At 43.4% G+C, this 20,841-nt stretch overlaps 4 protein-coding genes across 4 annotated transcripts in view; 1 reads left to right on the top strand and 3 right to left on the bottom strand.

Moving 5' to 3' along the window:
- The first annotated feature begins 47 nt into the window (after positions 1-47).
- On the top strand, positions 48-4,897 carry klhl18 (kelch-like family member 18). Its single transcript, XM_062022911.1, has 10 exons — positions 48-190; positions 578-708; positions 795-935; positions 1,018-1,216; positions 1,307-1,467; positions 1,526-1,662; positions 1,739-1,961; positions 3,641-3,745; positions 3,845-3,956; positions 4,036-4,897. The coding sequence occupies exons 1-10, from the start codon at positions 62-64 to the stop codon at positions 4,420-4,422; spliced, it is 1,725 nt and encodes a 574-aa protein (XP_061878895.1). The 5' UTR covers positions 48-61; the 3' UTR covers positions 4,423-4,897.
- A 38-nt stretch (positions 4,898-4,935) lies between these two features.
- Positions 4,936-7,072, bottom strand: bfsp2 (beaded filament structural protein 2, phakinin). The gene is made up of 7 exons (XM_062022910.1): positions 6,509-7,072; positions 6,178-6,260; positions 5,960-6,116; positions 5,711-5,872; positions 5,524-5,649; positions 5,205-5,446; positions 4,936-5,118 (listed from the first exon to the last, which is right to left on the bottom strand). Exons 1-7 carry the CDS (start codon positions 7,055-7,057, stop codon positions 5,013-5,015), a joined length of 1,425 nt encoding a protein of 474 aa, XP_061878894.1. The 5' UTR covers positions 7,058-7,072; the 3' UTR covers positions 4,936-5,012.
- A 69-nt stretch (positions 7,073-7,141) lies between these two features.
- On the bottom strand, positions 7,142-9,086 carry ccr9a (chemokine (C-C motif) receptor 9a). Its single transcript, XM_062022912.1, has 3 exons — positions 8,985-9,086; positions 8,715-8,768; positions 7,142-8,642 (listed from the first exon to the last, which is right to left on the bottom strand). Exons 2-3 carry the CDS (start codon positions 8,754-8,756, stop codon positions 7,581-7,583), a joined length of 1,104 nt encoding a protein of 367 aa, XP_061878896.1. The 5' UTR covers positions 8,757-8,768; positions 8,985-9,086; the 3' UTR covers positions 7,142-7,580.
- A 7,971-nt stretch (positions 9,087-17,057) lies between these two features.
- Positions 17,058-20,841, bottom strand: part of LOC133630993 (protein disulfide-isomerase TMX3-like) — a 9,984-nt gene continuing 6,200 nt past the window's right edge. Inside the window, exons 7-16 of the mRNA XM_062022906.1 lie at positions 20,779-20,841; positions 20,644-20,721; positions 19,646-19,712; positions 19,485-19,583; positions 19,366-19,414; positions 17,860-17,913; positions 17,718-17,774; positions 17,508-17,637; positions 17,374-17,442; positions 17,058-17,297 (exon numbers count right to left, since the gene is read on the bottom strand). The exon at positions 20,779-20,841 is cut by the window's right edge and continues 37 nt beyond it. Of these exons, the coding sequence (XP_061878890.1) occupies positions 17,106-17,297; positions 17,374-17,442; positions 17,508-17,637; positions 17,718-17,774; positions 17,860-17,913; positions 19,366-19,414; positions 19,485-19,583; positions 19,646-19,712; positions 20,644-20,721; positions 20,779-20,841 (858 nt within the window). The 3' untranslated portion in view covers positions 17,058-17,105. The remainder of the gene's footprint in view (positions 17,298-17,373; positions 17,443-17,507; positions 17,638-17,717; positions 17,775-17,859; positions 17,914-19,365; positions 19,415-19,484; positions 19,584-19,645; positions 19,713-20,643; positions 20,722-20,778) is intronic.

The raw sequence follows: 20,841 nt of genomic DNA, 5'->3' as shown, positions 1-20,841 counted from the left end.
GCTGTGAAGGTACGGTGGCTAGCAGGGTTCAATCCGCGGGTAGACGCCGCTCCTGCTGACGATGGGAGACGTTCTTTGCGAGGAACTTGAAGATTTGGTTCATTTTTCAGTCCACGACCTGCCGACGAGAGGCTATGTCGTCATGGAGGAAATACGACGTCAGGGGAAACTCTGTGACGTCACGCTCAAGGTACATATGTCGAACATTGGGAAGGAAATGAGCCAGCTAGCATAAAGCTACACGAGCTATTAGTGCTGAGCTCATGCTAACTGGAATTAACAGTGGTTTATTAATTGACAGTGGGCGAACATGAAATCATTAAATTAATGCTTAAAAGTTTTTCATTTTACATTAACTGACCCGTCGACAGTGTTGTCAAAATGAACTTTTATTTAAAATAATAATTCAAATTGACGGCACATCCTATTTTTGTTATTTGACCCACTGCAATGTTTTAATGTTGGACATTTAACACCATATAAATATGATTCTAATGTTGGTTTATGTTGAAATGTTGCACAAAACTCTTTAGACTTTAGCAACCATTTTTGTTGCTATCATTATGGTTATTTGCAGGCCGGGGATCACAAATTCAGCGCTCATCGCATCATTCTGGCTGCGTCCATACCTTACTTTCACGCCATGTTCACCAATGACATGGTGGAGTGTAAACAGGATGAGATCCTGATGCAGGGAATGGACCCCAGGTAAGCACAAACAACCACAACATAACCAGTCAGAGACGGGGTTTCGTACCACCAACCAGTCTCGGAGCTGTATCTTTTGCATGCAGTGCTCTGGAGGCGCTAATCAACTTTGCGTACAGTGGCCATGTTGCCATAGACCAGCAGAATGTTCAATCTCTTCTGATTGGTTCGAGCTTCCTTCAGCTGCAGAACGTGAAAGATGCCTGCTGCTCCTTCTTGCAGGAGAGGTGAGTGACTCTGAAAATCCTTCTGGTCACATGATGGTGGTTTATCATGATGGATGGCACGTGTTGACGATTTGGTCTGCAGGTTGCATCCAAAAAACTGTTTGGGAGTGCGTCAGTTTGCCGAAACTATGATGTGCACCACGCTGTATGACTCAGCCAACAACTTCCTGCACCAGCACTTTGTGGACGTGTCCTTGTCTGATGAGTTCCTCAACCTGAAGACGGAGGAGGTGCTTGAGCTCGTTGGCTGTGATGAACTTAATGTGAAAACTGAGGAGCAGGTGGGAGACCGGGACATACCTTGACCGGCATGCAGCTTTGTGTCCCATCTTTAAACATGCCCTATCTTTGGACTTGTCGTACGCATACAGGTGTTTGAAGCAGTGCTAATCTGGATCCATCATGACCGGCACAAACGGGAGTCTTTTCTGCCGGAGCTGCTGTCGAGGATCCGACTGCCGCTTTGTCGTCCTCAGTTTCTGACTGAGAATGTCCAGCAGGAAGAACTTGTGCGCTGCTGCCATAAATGCAGGTAAGACACACTGCAAGTGTTTTGTACGTTGGCGATTTTTGACGCTGTCCTTCTGAAGAGACCTGGTGGACGAAGCCAAAGACTTCCACCTGATGTTGGAGCGTCGGCCTCACCTTCCGGCCTTCAAGACCCGGCAGAGGTGCTGCACCTCTATCACAGGCCTCATCTACGCCGTGGGAGGACTCACCAGCTCAGGTGTCTTGTTGCCGCCTCGTTTATGCAGGAGTGCCTTTTGATTGGTTCTTGGCTTAACAGTCACTTTGTCCTGCAGGCGATTCTTTAAATGTGGTCGAGGTGTTCGATCCAGTCGGGAATTTGTGGGCACGTTGCCAACAAATGAGGACGGCTCGCAGCAGAGTGGGTGTGGCTGTTGTTAATGGACTGCTGTACGCCATTGGAGGATATGACGGACAGTCACGCCTCAGCACTGTCGAAGTTTACAACCCCGATACTGACAGCTGGACCAAAGTGTCCAGCATGAACAGCCAACGCAGGTCAATACTCTGATCAACGCTGTGGTCAATACTGCTTATTGTGCTGCTCAATAATTGCGGTGGCAGTAGGTCATCAGTAAGAACTAGTTCGTAACTCAGGACTTGTTAGTTGGAGAGAAGTTAAAAATATATAAATAAATATATATATATATATATATTATACCTTGTACTATAACCTACTGTATATTAGGGATGGGAGATATGGCCTAAAATCTATATGGCAGTATATTTAGCTGCTTCCTACGATAACAATATATAATATATATAACACAATATATAATTTGGCATGTACATAATAATACAAACATTTCAAAACAGGTTAAAAGGCTCCTAATTTGGCTGCTGAAGTATGCAGTAACATATTGCATAATTTCCGGTTGTATTATATTCTCAAAACCATTGTTTTGTGTATCGGTCCAATACCAAGTAGTTACAGGGGTAGTATTGGTTATACCAATGCTGATACTGACACTTAGAAGTCATCTTTATACTCAAATGTTCAGCATGTGAACCACGGTGTGAGCTAACTGGGGAAACATTTGGATTTCACTGGAATATGTGCATTTTGAAAAAAGATACGCAACCACAAATGTGCAAGTTGTGCATCTAAAAAAAGAAACATTGGTGGCAACAACAGCAAATGTGCACGGACATGGATTTTGTACAATCAATATAAGGCATTTGGATTAACAAAAAATATATGACATTCAGGGGGTGCACAGAGAGACAGACAGTGAGATGGGGAAGACTATTTTAGGCTGGGGGGTGAGGTCAGGGCTAGAGAAGAAGAATGGGGAGAGAGTTTAGCTTCCTGACAGCTCTCTGGATAAAACCTTTTGTTAGTCTGGTGGAGCTAGTTCAGAGGCTCTGGTACGCAAACGTCAAATTTTTAAGATCATTGAATAATTGCATTTTTTATCAGAATTATAATCAGATGAAAACACAGGATACCGGGGTAACAATATCAATTGAATATTCAAAATATTTATTCATTTCCTTTTATTACATACAATATTTTGAGCAAAATAAATTCAATAGTGCAAAATAAGTAATCAATCTACTTTTCGTGCAGATACAAATCCTTTGGTTTTTGCCCTGAAAGTTTCCAGGGACTTATTTACTAAGTGTGTAAACAACAAGTATTAACTGTATGCAGATACTTCAACATAGTATTGTGACTCTCAATATTTGCATCGATCTGCCCACCCTTTTACATGCATGGCTCCTACTGTGTGTAGTGTAGCATGTTTAATCCCCGACCTTCGGTGAAAATACTTGTAAGAAACTCTAATTGCCGCCATGTAGGCTAGGAATACAGACTCGCAATGTAGAAGGATATTAGTCGCTGGCGAGGACGCTACAGCACGTTGAATTTGCGGGACACAGCTAGAATGTGTAAACATGCATTATAATCACGATGTACAATAGTATTAAATGCTCTATCGTCGGCCAAATTTAATTTATATCGTGTATCTTTATCGCACAACTCTACCTTATACCATACTATAAAGTCTACACTTTGACTACAGTGGTCATCAACCTTTAGAGAGCGAAGATCTCTGGTCTGTAATTACTATTCTTTGAGGCTTAATATTTAATATGGATGGTACACTATACTCTGGTATAGACTGGGGTGTGTATTGTATACAGTATAGTGTAAAGGATGTTGTTGTCCTCAGCGCCATGGGAACGGTGGTGGTTGATGGACACATCTACGTGTGTGGCGGATATGATGGAAAATCTTCCCTCAACTCTGTTGAGCGTTACTCTCCTGAAACTGACAGGTGGGCATTACACAGCTGTCACAATGACAGACAGAACTGTCAAAAGACAGTAAGAGAAATCAACTGTTTGGTCATTACATCACTTCCTGTTGCCTGCAGGTGGACCGTCGTGACGGAAATGAGCGCCAGTCGCAGCGCTGCCGGCGTGACAGTGTTTGATGGACGCATATTTGTCTCTGGCGGCCATGATGGTTTACAGATCTTCAACACAGTGAGTGATGTTATCATTGGGTCAAAAGAAAAGGGGTCACAAACAAGGCTCACTGTGTGTGTGTGTACGCACGCTGCAGGTGGAGTATTACAACCACCACACAAACCGCTGGCATGTGTCGGCGCCCATGTCTAACAAGCGCTGTCGTCATGGCGCTGCAGCGCTTGGCAGCCACATGTATGTGGTGGGCGGCTACGACGGCTCAGGTTTCCTCAGCGGTGCGGAGGTGTTCAGCTCTGTGGCGGGCCAGTGGACCTACCTGGTGGCCATGAACACGCGGCGCAGCAGGGTGTCTCTGCTGGCAATGTCAGGCTGCCTTTACGCCATAGGTGGATACGATGGACAGTCCAACCTGTGCTCCGTGGAGATGTTTAATCCTGACATCGACCGCTGGACCTTCATGGCGCCTATGGCGTGTCACGAAGGAGGGGTGGGCGTCGGCTGCATTCCCCTGCAGCCCACCTAAATCCTCCAATCACAGCTGCAGTCACTGACATGCTGCAAGGTGAAGAAGACACGCTCCCCGGCCGTGCAGGGCCGTGCGGGGCACTCACTTCAGCAGTGCGTACGTCAAAGCACGCCAGGGACTTTGAGTACAAACTGTTAGCATTGTGCTCTGAGCAAGCACGCTGGTAGGTGTTACCGCCAGCAGGAGGCACTGTGAGAGCAACGTGAATTCTCAGCACTTACTGTCCATGACAGGAGGTGGCACAAGGAATTTCCTGCCGTCTGCGTCGTATACCGTCTTCAAAATAAAAGCACCAAGCTTGAATGTAGTTTGTTAAAGAGGCTTTTATTCTGGAAACAAGAGGAACATAGGCTGTAGCCTATACCTGTGTCCTCATTTGTCCCAAAGTAAACATGTTTTAAAAAGTTGTTGGAAGCAGATGAAATGAAGTGACATTAAAGGTTGTGGAGTGAGAAGTATTATCGTTGTGCCTTATTATATTGGGTTTGTTTAAATAGAAAAGGACTCAAGTTGGAAACAAAGTTTATTTCCTCCACAAAGAAGTAAAAATCTGATCCTGTGACTCCTCAGCATGCGGGGTGATTAACTCAAACTGAACCAGGTTGACTGCAGGTCCCAATTGGGGGTACCGAAGGAGGGATGCTGGAGTTTGAACCCACGGGAGTCCTGGATGGTCCTTCGATGTCCTTGCACCTGGACAGAAACACGTTCATTGAATCAGTGAACCTCTGATCAGATCCTGCTTGATCTTTTATTTACTGTACGTTGAGGTAACTCACAGAGACTCGGCAGGCGGGAAGCGGCGTTCCTCTCCGTCCAGGATGCAGTGATAGAGCTGGATCTCGTCCTCCAGATGCTGCTTGTTTCTCAGCAGAGCGTCGAAGTCTCGGCGCTGCTGTTCCATCTCGCCGCGCACATCCACAAGCTCCGCCTCCAGCTTGGACACCACAGAGCTAAGGTTCTGTAGCTCCATGTCGTGCCAGTGGCGAGCATCGCCCAGTGAGTTCTCCAGGCCGCGTTTCTGCGGGAGTAAATTCATGATAAGTGTAACTGAACAAGTTCTGAGTCGGAAGGTTCTGTAACTAATTCTGTGATCACCAGAGCGCGAATAGATTCAGTCTCTGCTTGCAGACTTTGGATCTTGCAGCCGGCATCAGAGCATTGGACCTTCAACGCCTCAAGCTCCTCCTCTTCCGGACTAAGCCGGCTCACAGACTTGGCGTCCTGCGGGGACACACACGTGTCAAATACCCGTCCACACCGCTGCTCGATCCGGGATTCTGACCTTGCATTCTGGGTAGCTGTCGGTCTCGGCTCGGTTCTTCTCCATCACCTTCTCCCAATGGTTGCGGATGTAGGCCAGGATCTGGTCCAGACTGGTTTCAATAGGAGCATCTGGCTGATCCACTTCACGTCCACACATCTGACTGTAGAGGAGACGGACGTCCTGCGGTCACACCAAAACGGTTCGGATTGATCGAGATCCATTCAGAACCAATACATCTTGTCGCAGCATTGTGTTGGGTCTGGCCACCTGCTCGTGATTGCGCTCCAGTTGTTCAAGTTCAGCTCGCATGTCATCTATCTGCTGCTCAAGCTCCGCCCTCGTCAGGCCGGCGTCCTCAATGACCTTGTAGAGGGAGCTGATCTCCTCCTCCACCGCCTTCCTAAATGGTTGCTCGTTGTCGTACCTGCGCGATGCACACCCGAGTGTCACCTCACCACCGTCCAAGTCCCAAATCCACTTCTCACCTTTCCTTCAAGTCCTCTGCGTTGGCCTGGACGTTCTCAGTCTGCAGCATCAGCCGAGCGTTGTCCAAGATGGCCTCACTTACCTGTGCACACACACATTCACACACACACACACACACACACACACACACACACACACACACACACACACACAGTTAAGACTAATGGACCTCACAATGTGTGTGTGTTGTGAACATGATCATTTTCCAAAAGGGACCTTTATTTTGTATCAAGAAGGCACTAACAGGAAAATAGTGCTGCTTGCTTCTCCGCCCCTTTTATTTTGTAACGTCGACATATTGTCCATGTTGGGGTTAAAGGTTCTTCTCACCTGCCTGTAGACATCCTCCCAGTCCCGCCTCAGCGGACCCCAGGCACCGGCGCGGGACGCCTTGCGGTCCAAGCTTAACCGAATCTGCTCCTCCAGCTGTTGGTTGAGCTGCTCCAGTGCTCGCACTTTGTCACGGTACTCCATCAGGCAGGTGTTCAGGCCCGGTTCGGCCCCCCCTGCAGCACCCTGTCCGACCCGCTCTCCTGCCCGGGGAAGAACCGATACAGTGGTGCTCCTCATCCCCTGCAGGAAGACACTGCTGATGCCCAGAGCCCGGCGGGACACCCGTGTCCCCAGGCTGGACATCCCGCCCATTGGGGACGCAGTCCCCACAAAGACACCCCGCGACGAGGGGCTGCCCGGAGCAACCCTGCCGGGTGCGGCGTTTAGTCGCTCGGACGACTGTCCCAAAATGAAGGAGCGACGTCGCGGCAATGGCATGACTGACAAAACCTCGGAGGGCAGAACGCCACCTGGATTTATGTTAGGAAGAGCTTCTGGAAAGATGGCTGCCTTTGTCCATCTGTGACCTGTCACCTTTGTTGTCATGTTGTCACACTATACGCGTGCAGCTGTGTCAGCAAACAGGAAGCATGCTGAAACACAGAGGTCAGCTAACACACACGCACACAAACACACACACACTGTGACTCAGCTGTTTGTTTGTTGTTCCATTTGAAAAGAATATTTCTGGCGTCAAATGGCCATGTGACTTCCTCTTTAAACATCATGTGACAGGAAGTGGGCAAACATCAGAGGTAAAACTTTCTTTTATTTTCTCACTTGAGAAATGCCTCGGACTGCCTTGATCAGCATCACTTCCTCTCACCTTTACGTTTGAACATCAAAACAACTTTGTTTTTCCAGGCCAACAACGGCTGGCTGACATGTTTAAATCTTTTTTTTATTTTTAAAAAACTTTTTTTTATAAAAGTCATGAGAATGTTTGTCAGAGGTGAAAAAAGGATGTGAAGAAAAAAGCATGACAGTCATTTCCTGCTTCCTGTTTGTCTGTTAGCACTTCCTGTTTTGACAAAATGTCTCGTACGTAAATATCAACAGGAAGTCCGGTCTATAGCGACAGAGCCTGTGACGTATCGCTTTCAGACACTCTCAATGAACCCAGCTGACTTTTGCTGGAGCGAGTTGGTTGGTCTGAAGGTGGCGTGCGGCGGCAGCCTCTCAGCAGCTGCAGGAGGTCACGGCGGAAGCGCACGCCCACAAAGGCGTAAAGGAAGGGGTTGAGGCAGGCATGCAGGTACGCCACGCCCTTCAGCACCTGGCCTACCTTCAGAAAACGTTTAAGCTCCTCGCAGTCCGTCATGGTCGCGTTGCCCGCCTGTACCGCCTCTGTTACCAGCACGACGTTGTGAGGCAGCTGCGACACCAAGAAGACCACCACCACCGTCATGATGACACGCATGGCTTTGTGCTTCTGAAAGTTGCGCGTTTTAAGCAGTGTGGCCATGACTGCGCTGTAGCACGCCGCCATGACAAGGAAGGGCAGACCGAAGCCCATGACCACCTGTACCGATAGCACTGCCATCTTGGTACGCTGCCCCACGTGTGGCGGGAACACCATCCTGCAGAACTCCTGCGGGCCGCCGTCCGCCACCGCCGTTGTGGCGAACGCCAGCTCGGGTATGGCCAGCAGCACGGCGGCGAGCCACACCACTGCACATGCCAGCCGGCCACAGCGGCGCCGCTCCGCCTGTGAGTTTTGTGCCTTGGCGAGCTGCACAATGACGACGTAGCGGTCCACGCTGATGCAGGTGAGCAGGAGCGTGCTGCTGAACAGGTTCACCTTGTACAGGCCCGAGGTGATCTTGCAGAGGGCGGAGCCAAAGCTCCAGCCTTGAGACGCCTCTACCGCCCACAGCGGGAGCGTGATCAGAAATAAAAGGTCCGCCATCGCCAGGTTGAGCAGGAAGATGTCTGTCATGGTCTTCAGTCGCCGCCGAAAGTTCAGGTAAATCCACACCACTGCCAGGTTGCCGGCTCCGCCCACCAGCGCGATGATCCAGAACAGCGGCGGCTCACACATGCGCCTAAAGTAGCGCACGGATGCCAGGTCGCACATCAGGTCGCGATAGTCATAGTCGTCGGTGGTTGTCGCCCCACTGTATGATGGGTCCTGGGAGAGAGAATTTAAGAGTCCGTAACAACGTCACCATCCTATGTAATTTGAGTGTGCGGGATTTAATACCTCAGTCACCAAGTCTGTCATGATGTCATCCATGGCAGTCATCTAAACTAAAAACTAAAACACATACATCACAAGATTTGTTTGTCTAAATAAAAAGCTTTGAATTAACTCAAAATGTAAGCAGTGACACACTTACACACACACACACCACAATGTTCAGTCTAGACCAACACATGCAGCGGTAGCCAACGAGCTAAAAGCCACAAGCGGTCAGCTCAGTGTCCAGCACAGCTTTTAAGGCACACACACACGCACACACAGAGGACTCACAGCGTGTCTTGTTGTTGCTAGTCTGTTCTTCATATCCGTTGTATGTTGACGAGTCAAAGCAGAAGTGGTATAGAGGCGGAACCGCTAAGACGTTTCCCTCGTTTTCTACACCACTTATCAAGTGGGGGCGGAGGCTATCCTGGCTGATGTGGCTGGGAAATGGATTACGTAAATGTTGAGAAGTTACTGCCAAAACGTTTTCCGACACAATTTTTACTTCTTGGTGCCGGCACTCAACATGTAAAGCTGACTTGACCCAGTGTCACATGATGGTCCAGCAGCACCATCTGACCTTTGACCTTATCTCATCACCCAATTTGGATCACATTTAACCAATAACCAGCTATTATTTACCATCAGTCGTCATCCATCAAACAACTATCAATCAACATCAACCAATCACCAACTATTATTCAACATCCACCAATCACTATGCATCAATCACCATCTATTAATCAACATTTATCAATCACCATCCGTCATTCACATCAACCCTTACTCAACATCTATCAATCCCATCCATTAATTGACATCAAACATCACCAATAATTATATCAATACCATCCATTAATAGACATCAATCAATCACCACCCACCAAATCTATCAATCACCACATATTTTTCAACATCTGTAAATTCCATCTATTAATCAACATCAGTCAATCAACATGTATCAATCACATCCATCACTCACCATCAACAATCACAATTTATTAATCAACATTTATCAAACCCTCGCCATTAATCAACGTCAATCAATCCCCCGCCATTAATCAAAACTCTGGAACGATCTCCCTCTCCGTGTGAGACAGGCCCCTTCGTTGGCTACTTTTAAGACCCTTCTTAAAACCCATTTTTATTCACTGGCTTTTAACCCAGCATTAGACTTTAAACTGTTTAACTTTTTTAACTGTTTTTAACTTTTTAACTGCTATTTATCTAAAAAATTGTTCTTAGGGTAATTTGTATTTGCTTTTTCAATGTGTATTTTACTTCTGTTTTAAATGTTATTTTTTAGTCTGTCCTTTGCCTCTATTTCTTTGTGGTGTACAGCCCTTTGTTCTTCAACTGTGGTTGTTTTTAAAGGGCTTTATAAATAAGGTTGGTATGGTATGGTAACACCAATCAATCAACATTTATCAACCCCCCGCCAAAATCAACATCTATCAAGCAACATCACTATTAACTAGTGATGTCCAATAATGGCTTTTTTGCCGATATCCGATATTCCGATATTGTCCAACTCTTAATTACCGATTCCAATAGCAACCGATACCGATATATACAGTCGTGGAATTAACACATTATTATGCCTAATTTTGTTGTGATGCCCCGCTGGATGCATTAAACAATGTAACAACGTTTTCCAAAATAAATCAACTCAAGTTATGGGAAAAACATGCCAACATGGCACTGCCATATTTATTATTGAAGTCACAAAGTGCATTATTTTTTTTAACATGCCTCAAAACAGCAGCTTGGAATTTAGGACATGCTCTCCCTAAGAGAGCATGAGGAGGTTGCGGTGGGCGGGGTTGAGGTGGGGGGCTAGCAGGGGGTGTATATTGTAGCGTCCCGGAAGAATTAGTGCTGCAAGGGGTTCTGGGTATTTGTTCTGTTGTGTTTATGTTGTGTTACGGTGCGGATGTTCTCCCGAAATGTGTTTGTCATTCTTGTTTGGTGTGGGTTCACAGTGTGGCGCATGTTTGTAACAGTGTTAAAGTTGTTTATATGACCACCCTCAGTGTGACCTGTATGGCTGTTGACCAAGTATGCCTTGCATTCACTTGTGTGTGAAAAGCCGTTGATATTATGTGATTGGGCCGGCACGCAAAGGCAGTGCCTTTAAGGTTTATTGGCGCTCTGTACTACTCCCTATGTCCGTGTACCACTCCGTACGGCGGCGTTTTAAAAAGTCATAAATTTTACTTTTTGAAACCGATACCGATATTTTCCGATATTACATTTTAAAGCATTTATCGGCCGATAATATCGGCAGTTCGATATTATTGGACATCTCTACTATTAACCAATTCCAACCTATTAATTAACATATATCAATCACAACCTATTAATCAACATCTATTGATCCCTATCCTTCAATCAACATCACTCAATCAACTTCAATTTACCTCTCTTAATCACCATCAGTCAACATATCAATCACAACCTAAAAATCAGTACCTATAAATCAACTAATTTAGTAAAAAGGCTAAAAAAATAACATGACAGCCTGCGTTTCATATGGACAATAGTATAGGGACAGTTCATCCACACACAAACACGTTCACCACCTGTTATGCACATTTTGTCCAATCAGAAGCCTGGAAAAGCTGCAATAGCTGACTTGGTCGCATTATAACGCCTCAGTTAATGTGATCATGTTAATTGTGATGTACAGACCGACAAGTGTGTGTGCCCCTGCACAAAAGGAAACCAACACTTGCGGGATTATAATGCATGCAATGGTTCTTCCACGCCAAATTTGTCCAAGCATGCCTTTATGGAGTTTGCTTTGTGGGACGAAACACTCCTAAGTCTTCCCCCGAAGTTATAAGCACACAATTGTCCAAAATGTTAGTATTAAGACAATGAAAAGGAATCTATCTAATGATGATTTTAATTATAATGAATACCAAACCAAGCAGTAGAGGAAAAAACCCCTGCCACTAACGGCATTAACTTATTTCCAAGAATAAAACACGTTAAATCTCATGTGTGACTTATTTTGTTGCGTGACTCAAAGCTTGAAGTTGAGTGTACAGTTTGTGCAAGACAGGAAGTGAGAGTGTGTCTTTGCACGCAATGTTCACTGTGGTTATGAACTTCAGCAGCAGTTACAAGTACTTACACATTACAAATAAGTGCCATATAGTCATATATTTCATATTAAAATAATGTAAATCACTTTTACACAATATACTTTCAATTTAAATAGAATAGATAGAATCAATATAAAATGATCAAAGACCTCCTGAGATGGTCACATGCTGATATATGTCCAGATGTTGACTCATGTCCTAGATCAGTATAACATCCATGTTGTGATCCAAGTCCAAAGTGAGTTGTTTTTTTTTTTGGTGTGGGGAGTTCGTGTTGTACATCAGATTCATAAAATAGCCCAGGTGAACATCTAAATCTAAATTAAGAATAACTTGAAAGAACCACATGCTGAGGAAACAAATGGTTAGGTGTCTACACAAAGTGTCATTGTTGGTAGTTCACACTAAATTAATTTCATTCAACATTTTGCCCAAAAATAGTTATAATAGTGGTCAGATGATTATTTTATTTAACTTAGATTAATCAAACTTTTGAATTTAGATTAATCATGTTATTACTCGCTTGCATAATTTAAATAAACTTAAAAAATGGCCCCTATATTGGGGACACTAACGCAATGTTATTGTTAGTGTCACACAGGAACATTTTTCAAATATTTTACTTGAACGCATGTTATTTATTTGCTTAAAACTTAAAACAATTTAGCCAAAATCCCATCAGAGTGTAAATAAATTTGCCAGCGAGCACACCAGTGGGAGTCTCCTCACTCATCTTTGCACTGACGTGTAGTGCATTCGGAAAGTGGTCAAAGCGCTTTACTTTCTCCACAATTTATGTTACATCCCTATTCCAAAATGGAATCAATTCATTTTTGTCCTCAAAATTCTACGGACAATACCCCATAATGACAATGTGAAAATGTATTTTTAAGAAATGTATCAAATGTATTAAAAATAAAAAAAAGCACATGTACATAATTATTCACAGACTTTGCTCAATGTGTTGATGCACATTTGACAGCAATTACAGTCTCAAGTCTTTATAATACGGTGCCTCAAGCTTGGCACACCTATCTTTCGTCAGTTTTGGCCATTCCTCTTTGCAGCACCTTTCAAGCGCCATAAGGTTGGATGGGAAGTGTTGGTTTTCATCCAGGATGTCTCTGCATTCATCTTAGTCTAGACAGGGCCAAGAATGCCAGGCTTCATGTTTGGAGTAAACCAGGCACCGCTCATCACAAGGCCTTCTCTGCTGGCATAACATAAATCACGATAATAGATTGATAAAAGTCAACTTCATTTTTAAATTAATTTCCCTAAATTTATGAAAGTATTCATTATATTCTCTTAATGTCAGATTAGGCTGCAGTGTTGCTGTTTTTTTGGTTTGAGCTTGTATTCAATCAGAATACGGCTAGCTTGTTTTCCTAGGGCTGTGTGAAATCTGCCCGAGGCCTTCTGAAAAAACACTGTGGCGGTCTGTGCAGTGTGAAATAATGGGTCAACAGTTGATAAGACTTGCGATAACCAGTTCACCTTATTATTCACTATTTACATAAATAATCTTGGACAGAATATTCCGAACTCAACTTTCCATTTCTACGCTGATGATACTGTCATATACTGCACAGCACCCACTCATGCTGAGGCCTTTAAATATTTACAACATGCATTTGACAGAGTACTAGAACAACTTTGCTATCTTCAACTGCTTCTAAATGCAGAGAAAACAAAGGGTATGTTCTTTACCACATCAAAAACTGTAAGATCAGCACTGTGTGAGAACATTTTAACAAGAAATAGGCAACACATTTTGTTAGTATCTTCTTGTAAATATTTAGGATTTTTAATTGATGACCACTTGAGTTTTAAAGAGCACATTCAGTATGTTGTAAAAAAAACTTAAACTTTTACTGGGATTTTATTATAGAAACAAGTCTTGCTTTTCTTTTATCGTGAAACAGAAATTGGTGGAAACAACCTTTTTATCTGTTATTGACTATGGAGATGTGTTGTACATGAATGCTACTGTTGGTTGTCTCCACAAGCTCGATAGTGTGTACCACGGGGCACTGAGATTCATCACCAACTGCGCTCCCCTTACTCACCATTGGGTGTTATACTCAATGGTTAACTGGACGTCTTTATGTGCTCGATGCCTCAATCATTGGTATGTGTTCATCCACAAAACCATTCTGGGTATCACTCCACCTTACCTGTCTTGTCTTTTAACAAAGAAACAAGGAAGTCACAATCTTCGTTCAATTAATGTTCTGCAATTTGTCGTCCCCAAAGTAAGAACTGAACTGGGCAAGAAAGCATTTAGGTTGTCAGCACCGAGGGCTTGGGATAACCTACAATCAAATCTTCAACTTCCAACCCTTGTTACATTACATGAGTTTAAAGCTTCTGTGAAATGATTGCAGTCTACCTTGTCTGTATGCACATGTGTTATGTGAGCAAGTTTTAATGTTGTAAATTTGATGTTTTATGTGTTGTTTCCTGTTTTAAATGTGACCTTGCTGCTGCCCCTCTTGGCCAGGTCTCTCTTGGAAAAGAGATCTTTGATCTCAATGGGATTTTACCGGGTTAAATAAAGGCTAAATATCAATCAATCAATCAATCAATGTTTATTTATATAGCCCTAAATCAAAAATAATCACCATGCAGTTGACAGTAGGCCTCCTAGGTTGCGTCACATTGAACCGTTAAACGTGACATATACTCCTCCTGTGACTGGATACTCACTTGTGACTCACAGCTAGATCTCTTGAGACTAGATTGGCCCAGCCAGTGAAATGGTTTGTCAGCCACTTTCAATCGAATCATCCAACTGTGAGTGGTACCCCTGGCGTAAGGCTTCTGATGATGGGTCCTGCAAATTGTGAATTAAAATATTGTATTTCTTTATTTTTCATGTATTTGTTTTTACAATTATTATATATTTTACATATTTGACAGTACCACATAGATATGTTTTAATTGCAGATGCAGGTTTATTGATTTGTAAATGCGCAGGAAAATATCCTGTTTTGTACACTGTTGAGGTGATTGCAAGTTTGTTTCTGTATAGCAGGGCTGATCAACTACATAATGAAGAGGGTCGCAGTTTCAAGAGCCCAAAGGGCTCAGGGGCCAGATATCAAAATGTGGATGTTTTGTCAGAAAGGCCCTCGGCAGATTATATTCCTTTAAGACTGCATTTACTTAATTACAAAGTAAATACATCAGCTTTCACATTGCACTGTCAATAAATGAATTATGCCCTCGCTACTCGTTTTCAGCGTGTGCAGCTAGACAGATAGTTAACAGCATGAAGAAACAGACGCTCCAGAAGTTTAATTGAGGATTGATGTTCCTTCTTTTGAATCATTTTCCTTTCTCAGTTGTTTTTCTTTACACTTCTTTCTTCATTTAAATTTGTAAGACTGAAAATATAAACATAAAATAAACATTAGAGAAGTACAACGTCTATTGTGTATTTTACATAAGCCCTGCAGTTTCGCCCATTCCTCTTTGCAGCACCTCTCAAGCTCCATCAGGTTGGATGGGAAGCATGGGAAGCTGACCAGACACATCACAGCAACATCATGTCACAACCTCTGAGGAAGACCACAGTTGGAGCCAAAACCGTCATGTACGGAAATAAACACACAGGCCTGGCTATAATGATAAAACGTTGGATGGGAAACATTAGTGCGCAGTCATTTTCAGATCTCTCCAGAGATGTTCAATCTGAATCAGGTCTGGACTCTGACTGGGCCACTCATGGACATTTACAGAGTTGTCCTGAAGCCATTCCTTTGATATCTTGGCTGTGTGCTTATAGGGTCGTTGTTCTGCTGAAAGATGAACCGTTGCCCCAGTCTGAGTTCAAAAGCGTTCTGGAGCAGGTTTTCATCCAGGATGTCTCTGTAAATTGCTGCATTCATCTTTCCCTCTACCCTGACTGGTCTCCCAGTTCCTGCCGTTCTAAAACATCCCCACAGCATGATGCGTCCACCACCATGATTCACTGTAGGAATGGTACTAGCCTGGTGATGAGCGGTGCTGTGTTTTCTCTGAACATAACACCTGGCATTCACGCCAAAGAGTTTAATCCTTGTTTAATCTTTGTCTAATCAGACCGTAAACTTTTGTGTCTAATGGTCTTAGTCTTTCAGGTGCATTTTAGCAAACTGTTACTAAGAAATAAATGGCTTCCGGCTGTTCACTCTACCACAGTATGATTGCTGCAGAGATGGTTGTCCTTCTGTAAGGTTTTCCTCCCTCCACAGAAGAATGCTGTAACTCTGACAGAGTGACAATCGGGGTCTAAGTCACCTCCCTGACTAGGGCCCTTCCCCCGATTGCACTAGGCAGCCAGCTCTAGGACGAGTCCTGGTGGTTACAAACTTCTTCCATCTACAGATGATGGAGGACAAGGTGCTCACCCTTCAAGGTAACAGATATTTTTCTGTACCCTTCCCCAAATTCGAGACAATCCTTTTATCAAAGGTCAACATAAAATTCCCTAGACTTCATTCTTGGTTTGTGCTCTGCGATGCATTGTCAAGTGTGGGAAAACCGGGAATTTTTTGAAATATTGATACTAACACGATGTTACTAGATGATATGAATCGGTTGGTGTTAGAATTATTGGAATTGGTTGAAAACTTTTGACGTACTAACAGTTTGAATTTATTTTGGAATTTCGGGAAACTGAAAAAAATTGGTTTGTTGTCCAAGCTAAGAGAAAAGTTTTGAAGATGGAATGGTCAAAAACGGTTGAAAATGTTTGGACTGTGAAAACTTTTTAGGAAGAGGTGAAAATAGAGCCTTGGAAAACCAATCATTTGGGGAATTCCTGGAATTGTTTTGAACTTGGAAAATTGTAGTTTGATTGTCCAAAGAGAGATGAGTTTGTGGATGGTGGAACAGTTCAAATTAGTTGAGAAATGTGGGAATTGTGCAAGTTCGAAAAATGGCCCATTCATTTTGAATGGGAAAAATTCCCCCGGAAAACCAGAAATTCTGGGTAACCTGGGATATTTTTGGGGGGAGCTCACGATTCCCGCACGTTTTAATACTTGAACGGTTCCGATCGGATGAAAACAGAAGGCTATGGCATAGTAACAAATGAATGCTTGGGCATTCACACAATTACCATGTCTTTAGGTTCTTGTGGGGTTTCCAAGGAGTCCTGGATTGCTTGTGTGACTCAAGATTTTGATGCCTGTGACATCATGCTATTGCGTGTGTATGCTGTACAACACAATCGTACAACAATTTAAGGAATAAATGACAATTCAACGTTTGCTTTTATTGTCAAGTTACTCTGAGGTTCTGCTGATGTCGGTCAGTCAGACTTCTTGTTGGGTATTTTTCTATGACACCATGACGGCTCCTTGCCGTCGTCATTGTCGTTGTCGTTGTCGTTGTCTTCTGAGCCAAACCGGGCCTTCCAGCACAGAGAGCACAAGAATCCAATCAGGCAGAGTGGAAAGCTGAGCAGGAAGCAGCCGAGCAGCGGCGCATCCTTGAGAAGCGGCTTCATGGGAAAACAGAGAAAGACAACCATGAGGGCCGCCAGTCAGACTCAGACAGGAAGTGGTGACAGAAAGTACCACGAGTGTGACTTTGCTGTCGTAGATGAAGCGTCTGATTTGCTGAGTGATTGTGTTTCCTCCTTGACCCTAAAATACAAAAAGAGAAAAGGTTTCACAACCCAGCAAAGTTTTTTCCGTTCTTCACGTCTCACTTGCACGCTGCCATCCAGAACTCCATCCACAAAGTCCACCAGGTGGCGCTCTGTGTCCACCGGCCTTAGCGGCAGGAAGTAGCTGTCAGTGGACAGATTCAACATGACGATGGCGGGGAGACTTAGCTCGCTAACAACACACAAAGACATGTGTCACATTCCTTACACACATGTCATTGTATAAAAATGTGTGTGTGTGTGTGTGTGTACCCCATGATGAGTCCATTAATGTATCGGTTTCCCTCCATGAAGCCAAAGTAAATATTTCTGGAAGAATAAAAAGAAAAACATGACATGGTCCTGTACCCACACTCACACACTTTTCAGAATAAAAGCCTATTGACTTCCTGACCTGTTGTAGATGTCTTTGTAGTTTTGAGCTACTTCCTGTATGAGACTTTTGTACCTGAACATAAAGCAAAAAGTGTAAAGTACTTCCTGCTAGGGACTTATGAACCTGAAAATAGTAAAGTAAAACATGTAAAATACTTTATGTTTTGAGACCTTAAGGTCTCAAAACATAAAGTACCAGTACAAATTTGTACTGGTAGATAACGTGTTTGAGACTTTTGCACCCGAAGAAAGTGGAAAGTACTTCCGGTTTGAGACTTTAATACTGGAACATAAAGTACAAAGTAAAATTTACAACATCATTTTTCTGCAAGACTTTTTAGTACCCGAACATAAAGTGTAAAGTACTTCCTGTTTAAGACTTATGTACCTGAACATAAAGTGTAAAGTACTTCCTGTTTAAGACTTACAGTATGTACCTGAACATAAAGTGTAAAGTACTTCCTGTTTAAGACTTATGTACCTGAACATAAAGTGTAAAGTACTTCCTGTTTAAGACTTACAGTATGTACCTGAACATAAAGTGTAAAGTACTTCCTGTTTAAGACTTATGTACCTGAACATAAAGTGTAAAGTACTTCCTGTTTAAGACTTACAGTATGTACCTGAACATAAAGTGTAAAGTACTTGCTGTTTAAGACTTTTGTACCTGAACATAAAGTGTAAAGTGTTAGAATAATTGTTTCTAAATTATCACAAAAACGTTGTATTACATTGTAAGTTCCTGACGAGAAGACAAAAGCTGTCTTTGAAACCTACCAAGAGTAAGGCTCGTAAAACTCCACTGTTTAGGGGGGGAAAGCAAGATGAAGGTGTTCCTGTGTTCTTTCATGTATGGTAATCCACAGAAGGATGTTGTTCTGGCCCAAGGAATTCAGAGCGGAGAGATGACAGGATCTGCCCAATTTCCAGACGACCTCTTTTTGAAGTTTTTTTACGAAGTCTTTTTGAAGTATTTTATGGTACTCTTTTTTTTAAACTATTTTACGAACTCTTTTTGAACTGACCTTTCCTGTGAATTGCTTACGACCTTTTCTGTGAACTTTTTGCGACCTTTGTCCTTTGGAAACAGTGGTGGCCATGTGGTCGGGGGAGGGTCCAAAATAAAAGAAGGAGGCGTGCAATCTTTTGGCAGAACGTAATGACACTGTACAAGGGTACAGATGTGCACGTTTCTCCTCACTGAACCACATTGAATTCTGTCTCTGTTTGATTATTTGCCTCTTGTCTTGTTTAATAGATGTCATCAGTGTTTGAACCTGACAAAAGTACTTCTTGTTTAAGACCTTTGTACCTGAACATAAAGTGTAAAGTACTTCCTGTTCAAGACCTTTGTACCTGAACATAAAGTGTAAAGTACTTGCTGTTTAAGACTTATGTACCTGAACATAAAGTGTAAAGTACTTCCTGTTTAAGACCTTTGTACCTGAACATAAAGTGTACAGCAAGAACTGGAAAGTACTTTCGCTTTAAGACTTTTGTACCTCAACATAAAGCAAGGTAATACCTGAGACTCTGTTGGGTGTCGTCCAGCACGGCCAGCAGCACCAGTTTACCTGCAGCGAGCGCACCCATGTTAGTGTGCGTGCGTGTTCGTGTGTGCGACATGTGTCAGCGCCAGGTCACCTGACTCTCCCATGGCGTACAGCGTGTAGCTGTCCACCTTCATGTAGTTGAGGAAGCGCTCTCTGTTGATCCATGCCTTCAGCTCGCCGTCGCTCGCCTCTGAAACGTGTTGGACACGTCAAGATGGGGTCAAGGGTCAAAGGTGAGCTGTTGACTCTCACCGTTGTAGCTGTAGTAGGTTCCATCTTTGAACACGACCACGGCAGGAAGGGAAGACAGCGTCACAGTCTGGAAGATATCAGTCATATAAAAAAGGCCCATATTATTTCTATACAATTTATTGCAACTGATTTATACTAGAGATGTCCAATAATATCGGACTGCCAATATTATCGGCCGATAAATGCTTTAAAATGTAATATCGGAAACGGAGTGATACACGGACTTAGGGAGAAATACAGAGCGCCAATAAACCTTAAAGGCACTGCCTTTGTGTGCCGGCCCAATCACATAATATCTACGGCTTTTCAGAAAAAAAAGGGAATGCAAGGCATACTTGGTCAACAGCCATACAGGTCACACTGAGGGTAACCATATAAACAACTTTATCACTGTTACAAATATGCGCCACACTGTGAACCCACACCAAACAAGAATGACAAACACACTTCGAGAGAACATCCGTACCATAACACAACATAAACAGAACAAATACCCAGAACCCCTTGCAGCACTAATTCTCCCAGGACGCTACAATATACACCCCCCGCTACTCCTTACACACACACCCCCCCCCCCCCCCCCAACCCCGCCCACCTCAACCTCCTCATGCTCTCTCAGGGAGAGCATGTCCCAAATTCCAAGCTGCTGTTTTGAGGCATGTTAAAAAAAAAAAGCACTTTGTGACTTCAATAATAAATATGGCAGTGCCATGTTGGCATTTTTTTTCCATAACTTGAGTTGATTTATTTTGGAAAACCTTGTTACATTGTTTAATGCATCCAGCGGGGCATCACAACAAAATTAGGCACAATAATGTGTTAATTCCACGACTGTATATATCGGTATCAGTTGATATCGGAATCGGTAATTAAGAGTTGGACAATATCGGAATATCGGATATCGGCAAAAAAGCCATTATCGGACATCTCTAATTTATACTATTATACTACATGATAATAGTAGTATACTGAATAATAATATTGTGTTAACTTAGAACCTTAGGCAGGACGTCCCTGCTTGCAGAGTAGAAAAAAGTAGATACGATGAGATCCTGAGCAGCAGCCGAGTACACGCCCTGCAAACACACATGTAGCATCAGTGTGTGTCTATGTTTGCGTGTTTGTGTGTGTACCTTAAGTGGTGATGACGCTCCAACGTAAACAAACATGACGTCATGACGACTCAATGTATGCTG

The sequence above is a fragment of the Entelurus aequoreus genome, linkage group LG16, assembly GCF_033978785.1.
Source record: "Entelurus aequoreus isolate RoL-2023_Sb linkage group LG16, RoL_Eaeq_v1.1, whole genome shotgun sequence".
Classification (NCBI taxonomy): Eukaryota; Metazoa; Chordata; class Actinopteri; order Syngnathiformes; family Syngnathidae; genus Entelurus; species Entelurus aequoreus.
This window is presented reverse-complemented; position numbering and strand designations above follow the sequence as displayed.